Here is a 21,307-nt window from a genome sequence, read left to right as displayed (position 1 = left end):
CGAACGTTCGTGGTTATATTATATATATAAATCTAGTATACCTACTCATAATAAATGATAAAAATATTTGTAGCTGCTAACCTTAAAAATTAATTTATTGTTCAAAATACGTTAAAGTCAAAATGTTCATGATTGTAACTATGAGTAGGAGAATATAGGTATTAATGTTCATAAAACTATAAATTATTATACACTACTGAATTGTTTGGTCAAGATTCAAGATCTAAAGAAAAAATGCAATTTGAACGCCGAGAAATATCTTTTAAGTTTAAGATTAAATCTTGTTTTATAATTCACAATGAACGTGTACTTTGTACGAAGTATCGACTAGCAGATAATCAAAATCAAAATTTTCAGTTAGAATATATATTTAGGTATATTCTGATTTCAAGGTATTATCCCACTCCTATTAAGTCCATCGTCTAGGCACAGGATAGTATGTTGGGTTGGGGTATTAAATTAACAAGTAAATATTACTAGGTATCTGTAAAATGCATAGATTTGTTTGAAACGATGAAATTCTAAAATTACACGCGTATTCGAAGATATTATTTGATTATTAAAATATTTATATGAAAATCACCTACAATAATATTATTTTTTGATGTATCTATGACTCACGAGTTATTAAAACTATTCATGTAATGGAATATTTTTTAAATCATAGAAAAATAATATTAACGACCATGGTATACAATATTATGTTATCGTAGTTTATATAATAACCTATAAAATACTTCTATACGTAATGAAAATATTTGGTTACGTTATAACAAACATTAGATGTAGGTAATTAGGTATTTGGTACATAATATATCACGACAGTCGACAGCTATAACTACCAAACATATTAATCAAAACAATATAATGTACTATATTATATTAATAAATGTTTAATTAAATAAAAAAAATATTTATACCTAATCTAGACCTCCTAGGACCTGGTGGCAAATGGTAATATCTCTCGGCCGAATAATCAGGATCTCCCGAATCGTAGTTTCGAATCGGCGAGAGACTAAGCAACCGTGGTGCGGCATCTTCGGTGTTTTTCTGAAACCACTTCATGCTCCTTGATCTTACCATTAACTAAAACAAAAACATCATATTTTTATCTATCCTGAGTCTATATTGAATACAATAATATTCCAAATTAAGTACATAATATAAATTCATATATGTCTATTATTTTAACTCAACGACCTATCAATACAATATTCGAATTTAAAGATTAATAATTCATGTCAAACCACGATGCAACTGAACTATTATTATTGTCGATTTGCTTTTTTTTTTTACATCGCATGTTTAGTATTTACATATTTTTCTACGTAATTGTGAACCCACGTTCACACTCAATAAAAGCCTAAATGTTCATGAAAATGGTGCGTTATTTGAACAAATGGTTATTCGTTTGTTCTTTATATGCAGTACAATTGTGTGTATAGTTGGTGTATTGATAACATGTTGCTTTAATTCTTTTACAGTGCATTTGAATTAATATATATTATACCTTTCAAGTCGGACTTTAGAAATTTATAACTATAAGAGAATACAAGTTAACATATACCTATAATAGTCAATACAATTAAAAAACACATTAATAATCAATTCACAACGTTTCAACTTTTCAATAAGATTGTAAATACCTATATATACTTATATATATATATTAATTTATAAATTAACTTTAATATACTCTGTTGTTTTCAATAAATTACAAATCCACAAAAATAAAAACGTTAACACTATTTTAAACGTAGTACGTAATATTTACTTTCAAATTATAAGGGTTTCTTAATATGAATATTAAAGATAATTAATAATATGGTATGTAAGTAATTTTTTTTTTAATACTAAATACACAAATTTTAAAATATTGAAAAATATTGCAATACTACAATACTATAAAACGTAGACAAATTTCTACAATGTGGCACATAAGATGTTTGCCTATTTAACAAGACAATGAAGATTGTACACAAACTCCACTACTTTAGAAAATAAGACCATTGGTCATTACTATAAAGTATATATAATATATCTAAAAAAAAAAACGAATTCCTATTAAACAAAAATCTGCTCTCTTTGATTTGTGAAACAAGTGGATTTTAAAATTACTACGAAATTATATTATTTTTTGTATAAACATACTCTGTTCTAAAATTAGCAGTTATAAATTTAATGACAACGTAAATTATAAGTTATAACATAAGCCTTCTTTATCTAATCAAATATAATATTATATTATACATTACTACGCATTAAACTCAACAAAATCGCTTATATATAAACATTAATTTAATATGGATAATATATTATATATATATTATATTTATACATTATATATTATTTATGTAAATGGTAATATATTAATAGTATATGTACCTGTAACTGTATAATAGCTTAGTAAAAAGGTTATAAAAACAAAAAAAAACTAAAAAAAGGGTTATTATTGTATTTTTTATAATTAAAATTTAACGTGTTTTAGTTTATAGGAAGCGTTTAGGTAGTTATTTTTAAGAAATTGACTGCACAGTATAATAATGTTAACAATTTTAACCTTTGACCCAGCGAAACGCTTGATTACGAGAAATCGCTTTTCACGTTTCCGTAATTTATTTCACGGCCGATTTAGATTTTGGTCAAACGATCGTCAATATACCAAGGATCGCTTTCATTTAGTCTAAAAAATAAGAAAAGTAGAAATTAAAGAGAAAATTATGCAAAAAAAATCAATTTGTTTAATTCTCGAATAAACCATTACATGTACACCATTTAATTAAAAACCTTTTTTTTCTTTTTATAATCGCGACCGTTAATTTTTTTTTTATTATTATTGTATTCTACATTGTAGGTAACTGAACAGTGAACAATAATTTTATACTTGAAAGCAACCACTAACGGTTATATACGGAAAATACTATAGGGTGAGTAGGACAGGTGTATCTATGGTTAACAACTGGCTTGTTTGTGGTAGTGTGATATCGACCAGAACATGAATGTCTGTTACACAATATTATAATTTACAATAATTTAACGGGCACGCATATATATATATAAATAGGTAAAATGCATATGAAAATATGAACACATATTATATATTTTGTACACCTAAAATAATTTTTATTTTTTAAATATTACGTTGGATACATTCTGGTTGCTTGAATTCAAAATATATTAAAAAAATATATACAAAAATAAATATAAGTATATTACATTTCAGTAAAAATGAATACTTCAACTTTTAAGTACCAAATTTACTTTTCTAAGAAAAATTAAATTAAATAAACTTCTAGAAATATGAAATATTAGGCAGTATAAACTTCTTAAATTATTAAGTTAATTCTATTAGCATATAATAGTTTAATTATGTCGATACATATACTTATAAGTTATAACATAGTAATACGCTTATTTCAGTAATAATAACAACCTAATAATAATCCGAAAGTATACTATCAGCAAGTAAGTATAAGTATTTTTCATTTGTATCTAAACTAAACTTAAAATACTTACAAACGTATTATAATGTCTTATGAGTTGACTTTTATCGGTCTATGATACTTGGATTAAATAGTTAAATTTACCTATTTGTGTCATATTTTCAACAATGTTTTATGAGATACATACAAATTACACAGATAAAAAAAGTGATCTATGAGTTGTATAATATATAATATGACTGTTCACGACCAATACATGTGATATTGTGGTTTAATAATTTTATAATAAACATTTCGAGTACTACAAACAAAGCGCATAAATTAATATATTAAATTATACCTAAATATAATTAAATAGGTTATTTTTAAAATTTCTCATGACATGAAAAAAAGAAACTAAATACTTATATTCACCGATTGGAAATAAACAAAAAATCGATTTGTATGGCTTAATCAAAAGGTAAATTGTAGATGTATAATTCTGTACGTGGTCGTATTACCTAGGTATATTAAGTACCTATTATTATTTACTACGTGAACATTTCCAAGCCAGAATTATTTTCATAGAAGACATACATACTTCTGAATCTTTTAATATATTCACACACACAGAATCACAGGTAATTTATAATTAATAATATATATTTTATAAACTAAACATTATAATTGATATTTGTCGAAAAACAAGAAAAATTATAGTACTTTTTTTTCTTTTAACAGCAATATATGCTTTTAATTTCATATTATATTTCAGATCAGAATATTTTTCGGGAGAATTTTAAACGAGAATTTAAGTTGTATGACTCAAACTTATACTTATTTAAAGCTTAAATAAGTGTAGTAATGAACATTTGAAATAGTAGACCAACACTTTTGGTGGTACACACCCCTTAGGAGTCCACTCAACAATTTTAAATATATAACTAAATTTACATTTAAATTCCAAATTATCTTTAAGACATATTTTATAGAACGTTAATAATTTTTGAGATAATTAATGTTTATACTGTTCAAAAATTCACCCAGAATAGTAAGAACATTAGCACCTAATACACTTCTTAATCTTTTTAGATTTAGGTTAGGTTAAGTTAAAGTTGCAATTTTAAACTAAAATATTATAATCTATATATTCTATAATACAAAACAGCTTGCTTTAATATATACATATTACATACCCTGGGTACAAAAAATATAAACATAACAACCTTAATATAAGTATATTTTTCCAGTATAATTATTATTACTTATTTTACGTGGGTGATAAAATTTAGTTTTTCATCCGTCATGTATTTGTTAATAATTATTATTTAATCTGCTATTACTTTATTATTACAATTTTATCTAATATTAAGATAACACTTCGGAAGTTCAAGTATTGATTACTTTTTATACATGCTGAACTAGTTTTAAACAGGATTAGTTTCGAATTCTAAATTGATTGTTAAAATTGAATTCATAGTATTTCTTAGTTTTTACACACGTACATCAATATAACAATGTTATGACGTGAGACTTGGAAATCGATTTCCATCCTTTCATCTCATGCGAGAAACCCGTTATATGATGTACCTCACCATTACACTACACATGGGTGCTATTTGTCTAAATATGAAATTGACGCTCGTTATTTTATATGATATATTTTGTATTTACTCTTGTTTGCTTAATACAAAAGCAATAGCTTATACTTCATTTATAAATCCGATGGGTAATAAAACTAAACACAATAATGATGTAATCAAATTAGAAAGTATAATATTATGTAGCTAATTTTTTTCCAATTCTTATTCCAAAAACTTAACTATTAGTTAAAATATAATATTTATTGTTTAAACTATTAACTATAATAGTTAAAAATATTTCAGAATTTATAATTCATAATGTAACAATTAGAAAAAATGTAATACTTGGTGTGTGTTACATCAACCTCATGAAAAGTGTAAATTATAATCATATTAATAACTATACTAATTTATTAATGTATTTCCAAATAATACAATGTAATACATATTATGATTTTTGATGATTATTTATTTATCTTTTGAATATATTAAAGCAGAAAATTTTCTCCCAGACAAATATTGATTAAAATTATCTGTTCAAGCGAAGATAACCAAAGTGAAGCTAAGGTACCCCAGTACACTCTTAGGATACTGCAAAAAATAAAACAGGTAGATGGGCTTAATTTACAATACTAGTATTTAGGTATGTTAGAAACTAAAAAAAACTTAGTAACATTAATTTTCTTTACGTTTAATCATACATAAAAATACCATTTTTAAACTTATACGATAGAAATGTTATATTTATAAACGCGTTTTAACTAAGTATTTTTAAAAACTCACAATTACATGGTAATCATATATTCATATATGATAAATATCCCTTATACTATTTATAGTTACTTCCCTATCTTGAGTTCTTATAAAACATAATATACGTGACGTTAAATGAGTATTAAGTATTGTAGACTATATGCTTTGTTTTCTACTTTAGTTACTTAGCAACATACTAAATAGTAACAAGCTTTTTATGATCGTTGTCAAACTTTTGAACTTCTAAATAAACACAAATTTCTTTTGAAAAAAAAACCATCTAGACACTGAGTTTCTTTTAATTAATGTTATACACCTCCCTAAATATCTTACAGTTGGATACAAGATAGCTAGCCTACAAGTTGTATAGATATTTAACTTGAACACTTGTTTACATAACGTCTCAAACAAATATTATTAATAATAATGAGGAAAACATATTAAAAATGATACCCAATCAGAGAAGAAATGATGACATTAAAAATATACAATCGATTTTATACAAGTTTAGCACGTTTTTATCTGAAGGCCAAAGGTTTTATATTTATACATTTTATTGTGAAATTTATTATGATAAAAATGAACAATGTATTCTTGCTGATTGAAAATGTTTTTATTGTGATACAATTATACAAATAAGTAATATTTCCCTATCGGATTTATATAAATTATAATTTATAATAAATCTGAATTTTCAGATACATTTGATTTATTTGATTGTTTCCAAACAAAAGCTATTCATTTTTTCTAGTTTTATAAATAGTAAAATGTAAATTTTAATAGAATAGTTAATTAATATACTGTCACGTGAACAGTAAATAGGGATACCTATATAATAACAAATAAAATAAAAACAGATTAATGTTTGACCTAGGAAATAATTTGACAAAATATAACAATATGATATCATCACTAGACAGGTGAATAACTCAGGGCCATAGCGATTGTGTAGGGTTATTAAAAAACAATTACCGATGTTATTTTTAAAACATGAAAAAGAAGCCTGTCTTCCGGGAACTCTGCAAGCTGAAACCTTTATAACTTAAGTGTGTACAATTTTAAATGCAATTTACATAATTCGTACGAAATAATATGATTCCATACTATTACTGAAACTTATAATCATACAGAAAGACAAGATATAAAAATTAGTAAAAAGTAAAATTAAACATTTAAATAAAAAAAACCATACATTTAAAAAAAAACTAGGTACCTATAATATTTTAAATTTTAAAATAATTATGAAATAAAGTACCGAGGTAGTAGGTATGCAACTACTTTATTTTTATATTGTATAAGTTTTAGAAATACGACTAATCAAGGTCCTTAAACTAATTTAAAACTTAATAAAATTGTTTTTTAACATTTATAATTTAATGATATCAACTAGGGTTACAAATATAATATAATAGTTATTATAACTTATAATTCATTGTAAATCTTTACTGACTAAAATTACTATTATTTTAATATTTTATTAAATTTTGAAATAATAATTATAAATTACATACATGATTTTTCTGATTAATTCAAAATTAATAAATTATAATAAAAGTTGTGACTTAAATTAAATTAATTTAACTTAAAAAATATTAAATGCATCGGCATAGTATCTATAATTTCTTGTTTATTTATTAATTATAAAATATTATAGCCTAATAAATTTCATTTGCTATTTTTTTAAATTATAATATTATAATAAAGATACCAATGCACTAAGTTAAACTTGTAGAAATATACAAAGTCCTCGAATTATTAATTTTAAAAAATTAAAAATTAAATTTACATACCCGTAATCAAAATTTTCCAACAAAAAAATATTCTTCAACATAAAATATCAGTATATATTTTTTTGATAAAAAATTTAATATTTCTATTAATAAAAATCATATTAAGAACCGAAACAAAGCAATTGGATAGCTGCTAAAAGTTAATTATTATAAATAATAATTGATTAATAGATAAAAATTACACACGCACTTAAATAATGTAACCTGTACACCATGCCGTCACCGAACCGAGTACCGACTAAATGTCTGATTTGAACTCGTGGTAGTTAGTCTAGAATTCTAGCAGTGTTCCACGCACAATTCACTATAGGTGGGTAACGTAGATTCAAAAGGAAGGGGTACTTAGTTAATCCACCAGTCAATGACACGACATTGTGATCGGATAACAATTATTGGATCTTTATTTGTCTACTGTTATAGTATGTATATCGGTATTTACTAATACTAATATGTCTGCATGCATTTATGTATATATTTAATAAATAAATTACATTATAGTTTTGTACATAAAATGTAAATGTTAAATCGTATATAGTATTATGATGTTTTTATAGCGTATATCGAATAACTATACTAGTCTTATTTAATAAATACCAAACATCACCCTAACAATATTATAATTTAAAATTATTTTATTGTTTATTAATTATTTAGTATCATTTAAAAAAATATAAATACCTACACAGTTTTATTTTAACAACAAATTATAAAATATTAAATTAACTAGTACAATATACCAAGATCCAACTTATTTAAAACATTTTACACTTAATAAAGGTGACATTTGTATACACATTAAAACAAAACTTTCAGTTAATAGCATAATTAACAATAATACCTATATTTTTCACTATAATTTGTAGCGAACTTAACACAATATTCATATATTACACATGTATTTTAAAGATACGTACAATGATAACTAGTATATATTATTATACATGATAGATGTACCTACCTAAGATATCGAGAAACGTAAAAATATGGATTAGAAATTTCGAAATTTTAGATAAAAACAGTTATTTCATGGCGGGATGAATAATTGGTTTGGTACGGCTTGGTAGCGGTGAAATAATACACAAAGGAATAAATATAATGTTTTTAGACTTTTAATTAATTAAACACAGCAAATCATCGAAAAAAATATATCATAATCATGGTTCAAATGATTTTTAATTAAGCAGTAACTATTATTTTTATTGCTTGATAAAATGAATACATTTTAGATTCCGAACAGTGATGAATGTATTGATTTTACAATGATGTATGTTTTTTTTCTTTTTTTTGTATATGTCATCACGGTTTTGAGTAGTAATAGTGCTTTGATTTTTGATTTCATCCTCTCTATGAAAAGGAAAATGAATCTAATTGTTAATTGGGGGGGGGGGTAAAAAGTATAAACATTCCAGTAATTTTCAAAAGCGTCAGAAAAAACCCTAAAAAATTAACGAAAAAAACGAGAATTTTACGCATAACTAATTTTCGACTTAATCGAATTTTTTTATTTTGCTGTAACTAAAAAACAAATCATTGTAAATACTTAATATTTTTACCAAATTTTTATATTAGCGTTATCTATTTACGATTAAATTTTCAAAATATTTTGACATTTTTTAAACTATTTATTGACAATTGAAGATTTCGATTTTTATAAGTTTTTTTTTAAAACTCCTATAAAAAAATTTGGCTCACCAAAATTTTTTTAAAATTTCATACAAGGTTTATTATAAGTTATACTTATTGACTTATTGTAGTAAAAAAAAAAAATCAAAAATCGTTAGTCACAATTTTTGTTTATAAGCATTTAAAGTTCAAATGTTTTTTTTTTATTTATTTAGATTCTTATAAATTATTTACAATCATTTCTAGTAAAATAATTTATGAAAACATTCACAGACGTATAATTGTTTTCAATTATTACATTATATTCATTATAATAGATAAATAAAATGTAAAAATATTATTATTGATTTAAAATACATTATTATTTATTCATTCATTAAATATGGGTAATGGGTATACAATAATAAGTAGTTAGTAGTTTTAGTTTTATTTGTAATATTTCTAATTAAAAATTAGATAAAAAGAAATTGTATTCCCGTGACTGTACCTTTGATAAAAACTACTTGTATCTATTCTAGTGTACATGATTTAGTAAATTTTAAAATTGTATGGTTATAACTTATATGTTTACAGCACGTATAATATAGTTAAATAAAACAAGTGTAATAGCGTATAAAGACAAGTAGGATGGAAAAGTTCAAAGATAAAATTAAAATATAATAATTATTATCACAATAATTCAAGAAATTATTTGAATCAATAAAATAAATAAAATACCTACAATACGTGTATCTAACCTATGCTATGTTATTTTAAAATAATTCATAATATGACAAATATAAAAAAACATTTTAATAAAACTAGCTTTAAAATAATTAAAATTTCTAAAACATAATATTGGTACAAAAAAATTAATAAATATTAGAATTTTTACATAACATAATACAGTTATAATTACATTCTTGCAATGATAAACTATCTTAATTAAATCAATACATTGAACTTCCTAACATACTACCACGATCTACGAGTTATATACTTATATAAGTATTTAATATGTCCCTATGTAAAATTTAAAATTAAATTCTATAACATATAGCCTGTAGATATAAATATTGTAGAGCATTTTAATGAGTATTTTCAGAAACACTGGGATATGGAAAATATCACTTGAAGAATTAGTTTTAAAATAATCTTTCTTTTCCGTTATGTGGATTTAATTTATTTACAAAAAGGAACCAATCTTAAAGGTTATTTTCTGTAATTTTGTTAGTTTGAAAAGTATTGATTTCATTTGTTCGAACTAGATGAGCAAAAATTTAACTGGATATACTTTTATTTCTTATCCAAATTTAAATTAAAGCTATTTATATTTTTGATTGATCCCGAAATTTGGTGTCAAAATTATGTTTTTTTATAATGTATTAAAGAATTTTTTTCATATAATTCACATAATAATTTCGTATAATTTCTTATTATAAGAGGACGTCGCACCCGCATGTATTGTCTCAGCCTTACACACGTATACGATTTAGACAAACCACGTTTACGCACTTTGAGTAGAACTCGCTCAATTTTCGATTTTAGAATAAATATACCTCGGTCGGGATCAATCAAGAATATAAATAGCTTCTTCAATTATAAAAATGTAATTTTTGGAAATTATTCAATTTGCCACACAAATAATAAACATAGCTTTAATTTAAATTTGGATAAGAAATAAAAGTATTTCCAGTTATATTTTTGCTCAACTAGTTCAAACAAATGGAACCAATACTTTTCAAACTAACAAAATTACAGAAAATAATATTGATTAAACAATAAAACAATGTTATGCTGTAAAAAAAAAAATACTTAAACCTTTATTATTTCCATTTTCCTTAACATATTATAAAATAGTAATAACTTTTCGTTTTAATATGTCTTAAACTAATTGAAAAATTATAGTTTATAGTCTATAAAACTATATAAATGGTAAATTTAAACAGAAAAGAAATAAGTTTAGCTTTAGTTTTAAAAAAAAACGGAGAATTGATTCTGCTGTATTAGGTGTCAACTATTGAGTATACTATTACCACGTGATTGACCACTGTAATGGACAAGTTAAATTTGTAATTATAAATCATATTAAATACGAAATAAGATTCTGAGCGACGTCTATATTTTTAAGGATATTATATTACATATTTATATTTTATACATTATGCACGTATTAAACAAATCACATACTAATATATTATATAATGGCAATTAAAATATTATTATTTTGAGGTATTTCTATACTTATACTTATTAGTTATGATTAACAAATTATGTATTATTAACTAGAACTTCAAAACACAAATGCATACTAAGAAATTGTGTCTACGTTACTTCAATATATATTTTTTACCACCATAGGTACAACTTATGAGGAATCTTGTCTGAACTTTTTAAGCTTTTTGACTGAATATAAAAATCATTATCAAGATTTGTATAAAAAAAAAATGAGAAAATTTTAAGATATTAAATGGCTATAGAAAACATAATCTAAGTAATATTGGAGTATTTTTAGTATTTATAATTTATGATTAATATTTTTTGAATGATTAAAAAATAACAAAAATCGTCATTTAATAAATCGGTATGTATTATGTGTTTGAATACCCAATATGGTAAACTTACAAAAATTATTTTCAAATTAAAGAAGGTATTTAATAACCCAAAGATCATTTTTGTGAATTCTTAAGACATTTATTGAAGTTTTAGGGCATATTTTACTATTATTTTTTTTTTTATCAATTGAGTAAAATAAAATTTGAAATTTAAATGAAAAATGCTTGCCAAGTCAGAAATCGGCAAGTAGACCTTCTTGATTTTCAATTTTTAGAAATGTATTAATTGTATGTATAATGTATTTTATTTTCATTTTCATTTAGTGAGATAGATCTCCGAAACCGGAGAGTAGATTTTGTTGTTTGGGGTCTTGATAGATTCACATTAGCTAGGAAAAGTACAGTGACGATTTTCAGAACTTTATCTTTTATAGTTAATTCACTACAGAGTTTCAAAAAAATTAAAACACATTTTATTAGGCGTTTTTTATGTTTTTCAGCTTTATAGTGAGTTAAAGATTGAAGATAAAGTTCTGAAAATCTTCACTGATACACTTCTCCTAGCCAATGTGAATCTAACAAGACCCCGAATAACAAAATCCGTTCTCCAGTTTCGGTAATCTACCACGCTAAATGAAAATCTACCAAAAAATAACTATTTTTTTAACATTGAGAAATTAAATAATTTTTTTTGAAAATTTTTAATCTCACATTTTGTATCTACTTGATAATCCCTTTTTAACGAGCTATCGGCCAACTTTTTAACTACTTATAATAGTTTTGGAGAAAATTTAAAAAATATAAATTTTGGGACTGTTCACACCGACGTTTTTGTGGATTCAAATCGTTATACCGCTTGGATGTAATATTGGATCTTTCTCATTCATATGTTATGTTAAAGCTAGTTTAACTATCCACCTACTCATTACAACTGAATTACATTTTTATCATTTTTCTATTTACCTACCACAAATTCTTGAAGTTGTAATATGAGTAGGTATATTATTTTTCATTATTATATTTTTATATTTTCCACAAATTGATAATACCTAATATGAAATATAATCATAACATATTGGTATGTAAATTATAATACGTCAATAACGGTGGCGACAATAAAAAAAAAATATTAGGGCATTTTTTGTGTTTTTTAAGTTGTAAATGCAAAATATTTAATGCATTTTTATGGGTTTTTTAAGGCATCAACATCCGGCATCTACTTAAAAGTATAAGACGTTACCATAACACTAAATAATAATATTATCTGTTTTCCCAGATGCTTTTTTTAATATTTTTATTTTTAAAAAAGTTATTAATAATTATAAATTACGTAAATGACTAAAATATAAAAATATTTAAAAGTACACGAATACATCTGACAAAATACAAACTATTATTTTTTATAATTGTTATGGTAAAAATATTATATTGATATGTACTTTAATTTCAATAATAGAACCAGGATGAGTGTATTATGGAGAGGTGTTTTTAATTTTAATTTTTAATTATGAATTATAGTATAAGATAAAGGAAAAAATGTTTTGATGTGGTTTTTAAGAACATTTTTAATTGATCAAAAATCAATATAACTAAAAGAATTTAGTAATATATAGACGTTATGCATCAATACCGAGGTATATTTCTTCATTTTTTTATAAGTTTCACAAATAATTGAATAGATTCATATGGATAAAAAATATTTTTTTTAACGTCTATGTATATTGTACATATTTTGTTGATCTATTTTACCTCTTTAGTACCAATTAAATATTAAAACATATACCTACTCTTATGACTGGCTTGTAGTAATACATACAATTAGTAGACGCATCATTTTTTAATTGCCTCATTCAATGGTTTATAAATTGTGGTCGTCCCTAGGCCCCACAAAGAATTTTCATCAATCACTAGTGAAGTAAAATATATAGAATCTATAGTATAGTATAGTAAATTACAATGTATGTACATTTTTTTCGAAAACTAAATTAATTTTAATTTACATATGATTTAAAATTTTTTTAATATTATAATCTACTTTTATCTAATTTCTTAAGCCTTAAATCATATGTGTTTTGTATTTTTTAAATTCTTTAAACGTTTTTTGTATATTTATTTAGCTTAAACATATTAATTATTTATATAGATATATACCGTTTGTATATAATATATATATTATAGGTACGTATCTAGTTTTTTTAATTTTACATATGTTATAAAATAAGTAAGTGACTATTGAGATTTTAAATTTAATATATATTTTAACACTTAGTAACTACCAAGCTAACAATGTGATTAGAATAGCTATTGTTTCTTTGATATTTAAATCATATAAAAAATGTTACCTAAATTAATACTACTATAATAGTAAGCATAAATAATACAAGATCTATACAAAAATACTTCAATTGAATTTTAATATGTCACTATTAATTTCAGTTCTTTGTTGGAATTATACATTGATATTAGATATCTATATAATATAGTCCCAATATAATATGTAACTAAAATCCAAAATTAACTTTCTCCCGTGTATCAGTATTATGATAAATTAATTATTTTTTATCGCATATAGAAATGAGAAATAAAATTACGCTACCAAACTGGGTCACCCTACATCTACATGACTACATAAACACATAGGTGGATTGTAGGTAATGTATACATCACTCACAATACTTATACAGTGTATTATATGTGGATGGACGTAAGTTAGACTCTGTTGGATATCAATATATAATTTGTGTTGTGCGTACAGGTACAGCGAGGCGTACTTATATTACTTACAGTAATCGTATTTTATCACCACCACTACGATTTATTGTATTTTAATATAGCTAGTTAGCTACATTGTTTGAACATCAAGCTATCATTTATATTAATACTTCAATATTTTTTTATTATTTTATTCTCAGGACATCTAATCTAAACGAAGAATAAAATCATATTCACACAGTATTAAAATTGCTTTCAATGCTCATTTTAAAGATTATTTACGTGGCTTAGTGCATCTGTGTATATAAATGCATAATACTACAATATACCTATTACCTTTATTATGACGTACTAACCATGTTTAAAAATTTGAATTCAATCTTGTAAATATAACAAATTTAAAAACCTATATTTTTATATTTATATTTTCATTTAGTACTTACATAGTATTTTGTGGTTTTTATAAATAATAATATAATCTACAGATATTTATACTAGTACCTAGTCAGGTATAAATTATATTATTTACTAAAAAAAAAACATAAGTTATGCCAACAGTTTTCATCATTAGAAAGAAGTAGGTATCAGTATAAAATTTAGATATCCAGTTTAATAGACCACAATTATATTAAAACAAAATTATGTTAATGTTTTGCCCTTCAACAGACCTTCTGGCTTATTAAATTCTACAAAACCACTATTGTCTACTAATTTTTCTCAAAATACAAGGATATAGCATATTTAATTTAAATAACACTATTAATTTAAAATCTTAATAACTAGAGTCTAGACTAATGAGTACCTAATGATGATTTATGGTCATTATATTCATTCAGAGACCAAAATAATATTTTAACTTTAATTAATAAAACAAAATATTATTTCAAAACAATTTACAAGTAAGAATGACAATAGTCTACAAATTATGATGAAAAATAAATCGCAAATAAGAAATAATACTTAACTAGGTTAACTATAGATACTTATAGTTATATACTTACTAACTACTTTATGACTTTTCGAGTAAACTAATATACGTTTATTGAGGATAAATAAAGAAAATCGAAATTGCGTATATAAGATACGTGGAAATTATAAGATAATAACTGATATTGGACTAAACATTTTTACTTAAACACAATGTACATTTGTATCTACTAGGGTGTCAATAATTGAAAGCACTTCGTATAAAAATTGCCTTTCGAATAGATATTAGGTACTGCGTTTTCCTTTCACACTTTCTTTCATAAGAACCCATAGCATTCTAAGTGTATTTATTGTCGTCTATCTGACTAGTGTGGTAGTGTGACTATAATACGTATATATAGAGAGAGCCATATATGAACTTAACAGATAATATCACTAATATTCTCTATTAGTGTTTATATATATATATATATATATATTGAGAGAGAGTGAGATAGATATATTACGAAAACACAATGATGAGTTTTCTATAAATGAGATTTTTGTTTTATCATTCTTCGTGCCTTTCACGAAAAACTATTATATTGTTGTGTTTTATTAATCAAATAAATAGGTATTTAAAAAACCGAGAAGTCTCTCACTGTGTAAGTGTCTAGTATGTTAATACGACATGACGTAATTTACATAATTTACAATTATTTTTATTAAACTTAATTTCCACTAAAAATCTATAAAAACGAAATACTGAAAAAATTGAGAGAGGAGATAAATGTTTGAGAATGAAAGTATTTGAGTTATTTGATATATAACAGTTTATATCGAAAGGAATTTTCTCAGCTAAATACTAACAAGATGTTATAAATTGAATAAAAAAACATGATATTTTACAGATAAGCAACACAGTTTTGAATTAATGTCTTGGACTTAGATTGTACTACTGTACTAGGTATATACAGAGTAATTTTTTTCAAAACATAAAATTATTTAAAACTTAAAAACCTATTCATTATTTCAAAAACTAATAACATCTTTTAAAATTAAAAAAAGTTAAAAATTTTAAGTTTTAGTATCTTAAGTAAGTGAAATGTCCGTCTTGGGTTATTATACAGGATCCCTATATTCTACCATAAAATGTAACACTTTTATTCGTATTTATAATTTATTATTCAGTTTTTAAATACTCGTAATTAAAAAATTGATAATTTAATACAAGATTTCTCGAATGTTGTTCTCTCCGAAACTTAAAAATCTAATAAATAATTAAATTACGATTTTAGTTATTTCGTTGTACCTACTTCAAAAAAATTGTTGGAGACTAGAAACTTTTGCATATCTTAATAATTATAGATACACGAAATTTTCAAAGTATTTAGATTAATTTTAAGTTATATTATGTATAATCCTATTTTGCCTAACTATTTATACCACGAACTTAATCATCCCGTTCTAGGATAAATCGATATTGACTTAAAATTGTATAACAATAATATATGATATACTAACTATAATAGTATGATATAACTAATATAATAAATACTGTTTTTTGAAAAATTGTTTTTAAATAATATTAAAATAAATTAGATACTACAATAGTAATATAAATATATAAAGTAAAATAAACCTAGAAATAAAGGCTGATAATATAGCCCGTCTCAAGTCAGAATCGTTTTTCGTGTATGATGGTTTATCATTGAATTCAAATTTAACACATCCATTGGCCATTAGTGACCTTCTCAATGTCGAGGTACACTCGACAGTATTACTGACTATACTGTACAACAGTGCGTACATATTTTTAAATTTAATTATCAACTAAACTCAATGCTAATATCTCTTTTTTGCAAAAAATCTAAATTACGTTTTTGGATCATAGTCTTATAAAGCTTTAATAAAGTAAAATAGATAGTATTTCCTTCTAAACTAAATATGTACATACTTACTCAATTACACAAATTAAATACTAACACTTACAAATCTACTAGTATTTGAACACATTATATTAATCACATAATGGAGTAGTATCTACTAAATGATTAATCGACTTATACATAAACATAAACCTGTAAAGGATTTAAGGTAAGCCATACAGGACTTCACTATATTATTTTGTTTTCGTGCATGCTCGACTACTCAACTAGCTGGATGGCTGGATATTTATAGAAACATAAAACTATAAATTAGCCATCATAGAAACAAAAAATAAAACAAAATAATGACTTTTAAATAATAAGTTTAAATAAACCAAGAAATACTTGAAAAAATGTAATATTACTAATACTTGATTGTTCTTTTTTGTTTATATCGTTTGAGATACACGAAGGTGTTTAAAAAAATGATAAATATTTTTTTAATCTGATGAATAAACCATAATGGGTTACATCAAATTTCTGTCATCTATAAACTCTAATAAGTAATGAGTAATAACTAATGACAATTCAAAATTAAACTAATTATTGAACAACTATTATAGATATCTCTATTGCAATGTATCGACTTCGTAGATAATAGATACAATGTAGGTAGTAGATACTAATAAAAAAAAAAGTTATATCGAAAATAATAAGCGATAAAGTCAACATAAGTGCAGGTATTACCAACTTGTATATTATATTAAGTAATATTATATAAACTATCCACGCACTAAGATCTTAATACTAAGCATGATTTAAGATTTATCTTAAATCATGATACTAAAATATCCGGTTGTACGTCAGTGGGTTTAAAACGAATAGGTAATAATGATTAATACAAATAAACATACCAGTTACGTAGAGATACGAAGTTCTATATGACTATATGTATAATATATTTTATATTAATATGATAAATATATTCCAGACTGCAATTTACAAGTATCTATATTGTATAACGGGCACTTCGAAATTCAAACCCGGATCCGCGTTAAATCCGTCAGCTATGATTAGCTATAATTATAGTTTATAGCGATTAGCGGAATATCAAACGTTACACGCTGTAACGCAGTCGTTTCGTCGCGACACGGTACTCTAAAATATATTATTATTTTCTTGCGTATAGCATAACCGATCGAGTCGCGTTACAAATAAATTGAGAACGAATTGACACAAAACAATATAAAAACCATAGGTACGCGTGTTAAACTAAACTGAATAATATTGTCACACTCGTGACTCGTCAGTCGTTACAGACAACAATCGCTAAGTCGCGGCCGATCTCAAATTCTTAAACGAATAAACGATAAAATAAATCTCGTCGGAGCGCATTCGATACTATACCCGCGAATGTTGCGGAATATTTTCTTTTTTCGCGAGTCCCTGTGATCCTTACTCTGATTGGCGAGCAGAATGGTTGCGCTTACCTAGGTTGTAGTCTTTATTAATTACCAGATACCAATTCGTCATTCGACCACGCTTTGTCTTCGATATTTAGCACGCGTAAGCATGTCATAATATACCTATAGGCTATAGTATCTAGTAATTACGAAATGACAAAGTGTAATGCATAATATTATTTTATCATAATATAATGGGACAGAAATAAAATATCAAACACAAACAAAATTTGAATTCTTTTCAAATGATAAAGAATATGACGTATGATGTATCAAACGTACCACCATAGGCACGGAGGGTCTTGGGTGGACTTAGCCCACCCAGTTTTGTCTGTAGCCTACCCAGGTTTGTATGTTATCAATACTTGTGATGTAGTGGCAAAGCCCCCACGGGTTTCTGATATCAATTTAGCCTACCCAGTAATAGAGCTCTAGTTGCGCCTTTGCGTACCGCCCTTGCAGCTCCTCCTCGTATATTTCGAACATTAATAAATATTTTTAATTTTAGATTTTTTTTGTTGATTTAGGTGGATAACATTTTGTATGCACAAAAAGGTTGTCCTTTTTATAACGACTTGTAAATGTTTGTGCTGTCAAGATTTAAAATTTTTCTAATTCTCACCTATCATGAAATGCTCATATATTTTTTTTGGTTGATGAAGAAGCTGCAGGGTCCTGGAAATGTACACTGATAAAATATATAAGTATAGAACCTATTGGGTATTATATATATTACACTATTACAGTCGTGGTAGTATTATCAATTAGTGTAATCTGAATTTGGATCAACAATCGGCGAAATCATACTAACTTGCAGTATGATACTGCAATAAATGATTATTGACTATTCAACTATTGCTTGTTTGAAACACAAATAATATTATTAGGTAATCGGAAAAAAATCACCAAGAAATAATAAATGGGAAAACCCCCAAAATATTGTATTTTTATAAATTATGCTGATTAAAAATTTAAAATTTTGAGGAAATGATGTAATAATTAAATGTATAATTAGGGAACTATTATTTATTAATTTAATTTTTTTAACTTTTGTTTAACGTACAGAGTAATAAATTACAAAAGCAGGTAATAATTTTACATTTTATTTTTCTCGATGTTTAGTATATTGTATCTGGTAAAAATTTTTAAAATGCCTCCTAACAACAATATTTTTAACATGATACATATATGATATTATCTTATATCACACGTCATATCACAATAGTAACATAACTCATAAGTCATAATATAAAAAAAAAAATATATTGACAATGTATTCAATTTTTATTTTAAACATTAAAATTAAATATTTCTTGATTTTTAATGTTTAATAATTATTGAACTTGTACAATATTTAAATATTTAAATATATTATATTCATTAAATCTCAAGTACCTACCTACCTGGCTACCTATGTATTTATAATTAAATATAACTAATGTTGTAGACGTTTTAAAAATATTTATTTAATAACTCGTATGACAAAATATGCTGTATAGAATAAATGGAATGATATTGAATTCTAGGAATTTTGTTTCTTGAGTTGGAGATTTTTTGGTGTGATTCTTTTTTGAAGGTTTTTTTCCGGAGACTTTTTAAATTCAATTATTATTGGGCATATACAAACCTCATAAAGTAAACCAAAAAGTTAATTTGTTCGAGAAACGATATTTTTTTTTGATATAGCAGTATAGCACAACAAAAGCGTGCACCCAAAATCCTCGGGTGGTCTTTTAAAAAAAATAAAAAGGTGTCTTCCCTGAATACGTCTAGTTTACCGATAATCAGTATGTAATTAATTTGACCTGTCAATAGGTATTAGTTGTCAATCGTAATAGGATTTGGTTTCCATTGAGAAACCTCTCGAATAGACTTTGAAAATGAATTTCTTTAAAAATTAGCACAATTCACCTGACCCCGGTGAAAGACATTTTGTATGCAACGTGTGTTCGTTCACTTGCTACACCTACATACATATGATACACGTATAGCAATATCTTCTTCTTTCAACTATCTATTTACTACAAAACATTGTGAAAAAGAATTTACTTAGGAAATACGAAAGAATATTCTGAAAATACCAACCTAAAATTATAATAGATGACTTAAGGTATTTTCTTTTTATATACATAATATATATATAGTATAGTATATACTGCAGATAAAAAACAAATTTCTAAACTATTGACACGCTCTACAGTAGGCTACAATTTCTTTTCATGTGTAATAGCTATACCTATAAATTTATTAATGTAGACACTTAATACTCGAGAGTGGAGATAATACGGTATGCAGTTGAATATAGAATTTATGATAATATTTTTGGAAACTAAAAATTAAAATGTATAGTACCTATTCGACGATAGTATAAACCTATTACTTTATAATGAAGGACAAAATTCAAACGTTTATATTATAATGTACGTATTCTATATTTATACAAAAATATATAATGTACGTATTCTTTATTTATATAAAAATATATTATAATATACTATAACATAGTGTAGGTACCTGTATAGGTATAATATAATTTGGTTTTTGTTTAGGATTCATATTTAATCGTTTTATTATAGTATCTATACTACCTGTATGTAATATATATAGTTGTCAAACTGCAGAGTCTCCTATAAACGAAAGATTGCGACACTTT

General features: G+C 24.5%; 1 protein-coding gene across 3 annotated transcripts in view; it reads right to left on the bottom strand.

The window, feature by feature from the left end:
* LOC132921188 (PDZ domain-containing protein 2-like) overlaps window positions 1-21,307 on the bottom strand; it is a 36,066-nt gene that overhangs the window by 12,455 nt on the left and 2,304 nt on the right. The window contains exons 1-3 of one of the 3 annotated variants that reach the window (XM_060984060.1): window positions 7,739-7,757; window positions 7,549-7,678; window positions 921-1,086 (exon numbers count right to left, since the gene is read on the bottom strand). In XM_060984060.1, the coding sequence (XP_060840043.1) occupies window positions 921-1,083 (163 nt within the window). In that variant the 5' untranslated portion in view covers window positions 1,084-1,086; window positions 7,549-7,678; window positions 7,739-7,757. Of the gene's footprint in view, window positions 1-920; window positions 1,087-7,548; window positions 7,795-21,307 lie in introns of those variants that run through there. The other 2 variants (XM_060984059.1, XM_060984058.1) reach the window with 2 other exon arrangements.

This window comes from Rhopalosiphum padi, chromosome 2 (assembly GCF_020882245.1).
Source record: "Rhopalosiphum padi isolate XX-2018 chromosome 2, ASM2088224v1, whole genome shotgun sequence".
In the NCBI taxonomy this organism is placed as follows: domain Eukaryota; kingdom Metazoa; phylum Arthropoda; class Insecta; order Hemiptera; family Aphididae; genus Rhopalosiphum; species Rhopalosiphum padi.
The sequence above is the reverse complement of the archived record's forward strand: the minus strand, read 5'-3'. Positions and strand labels throughout refer to the sequence as shown.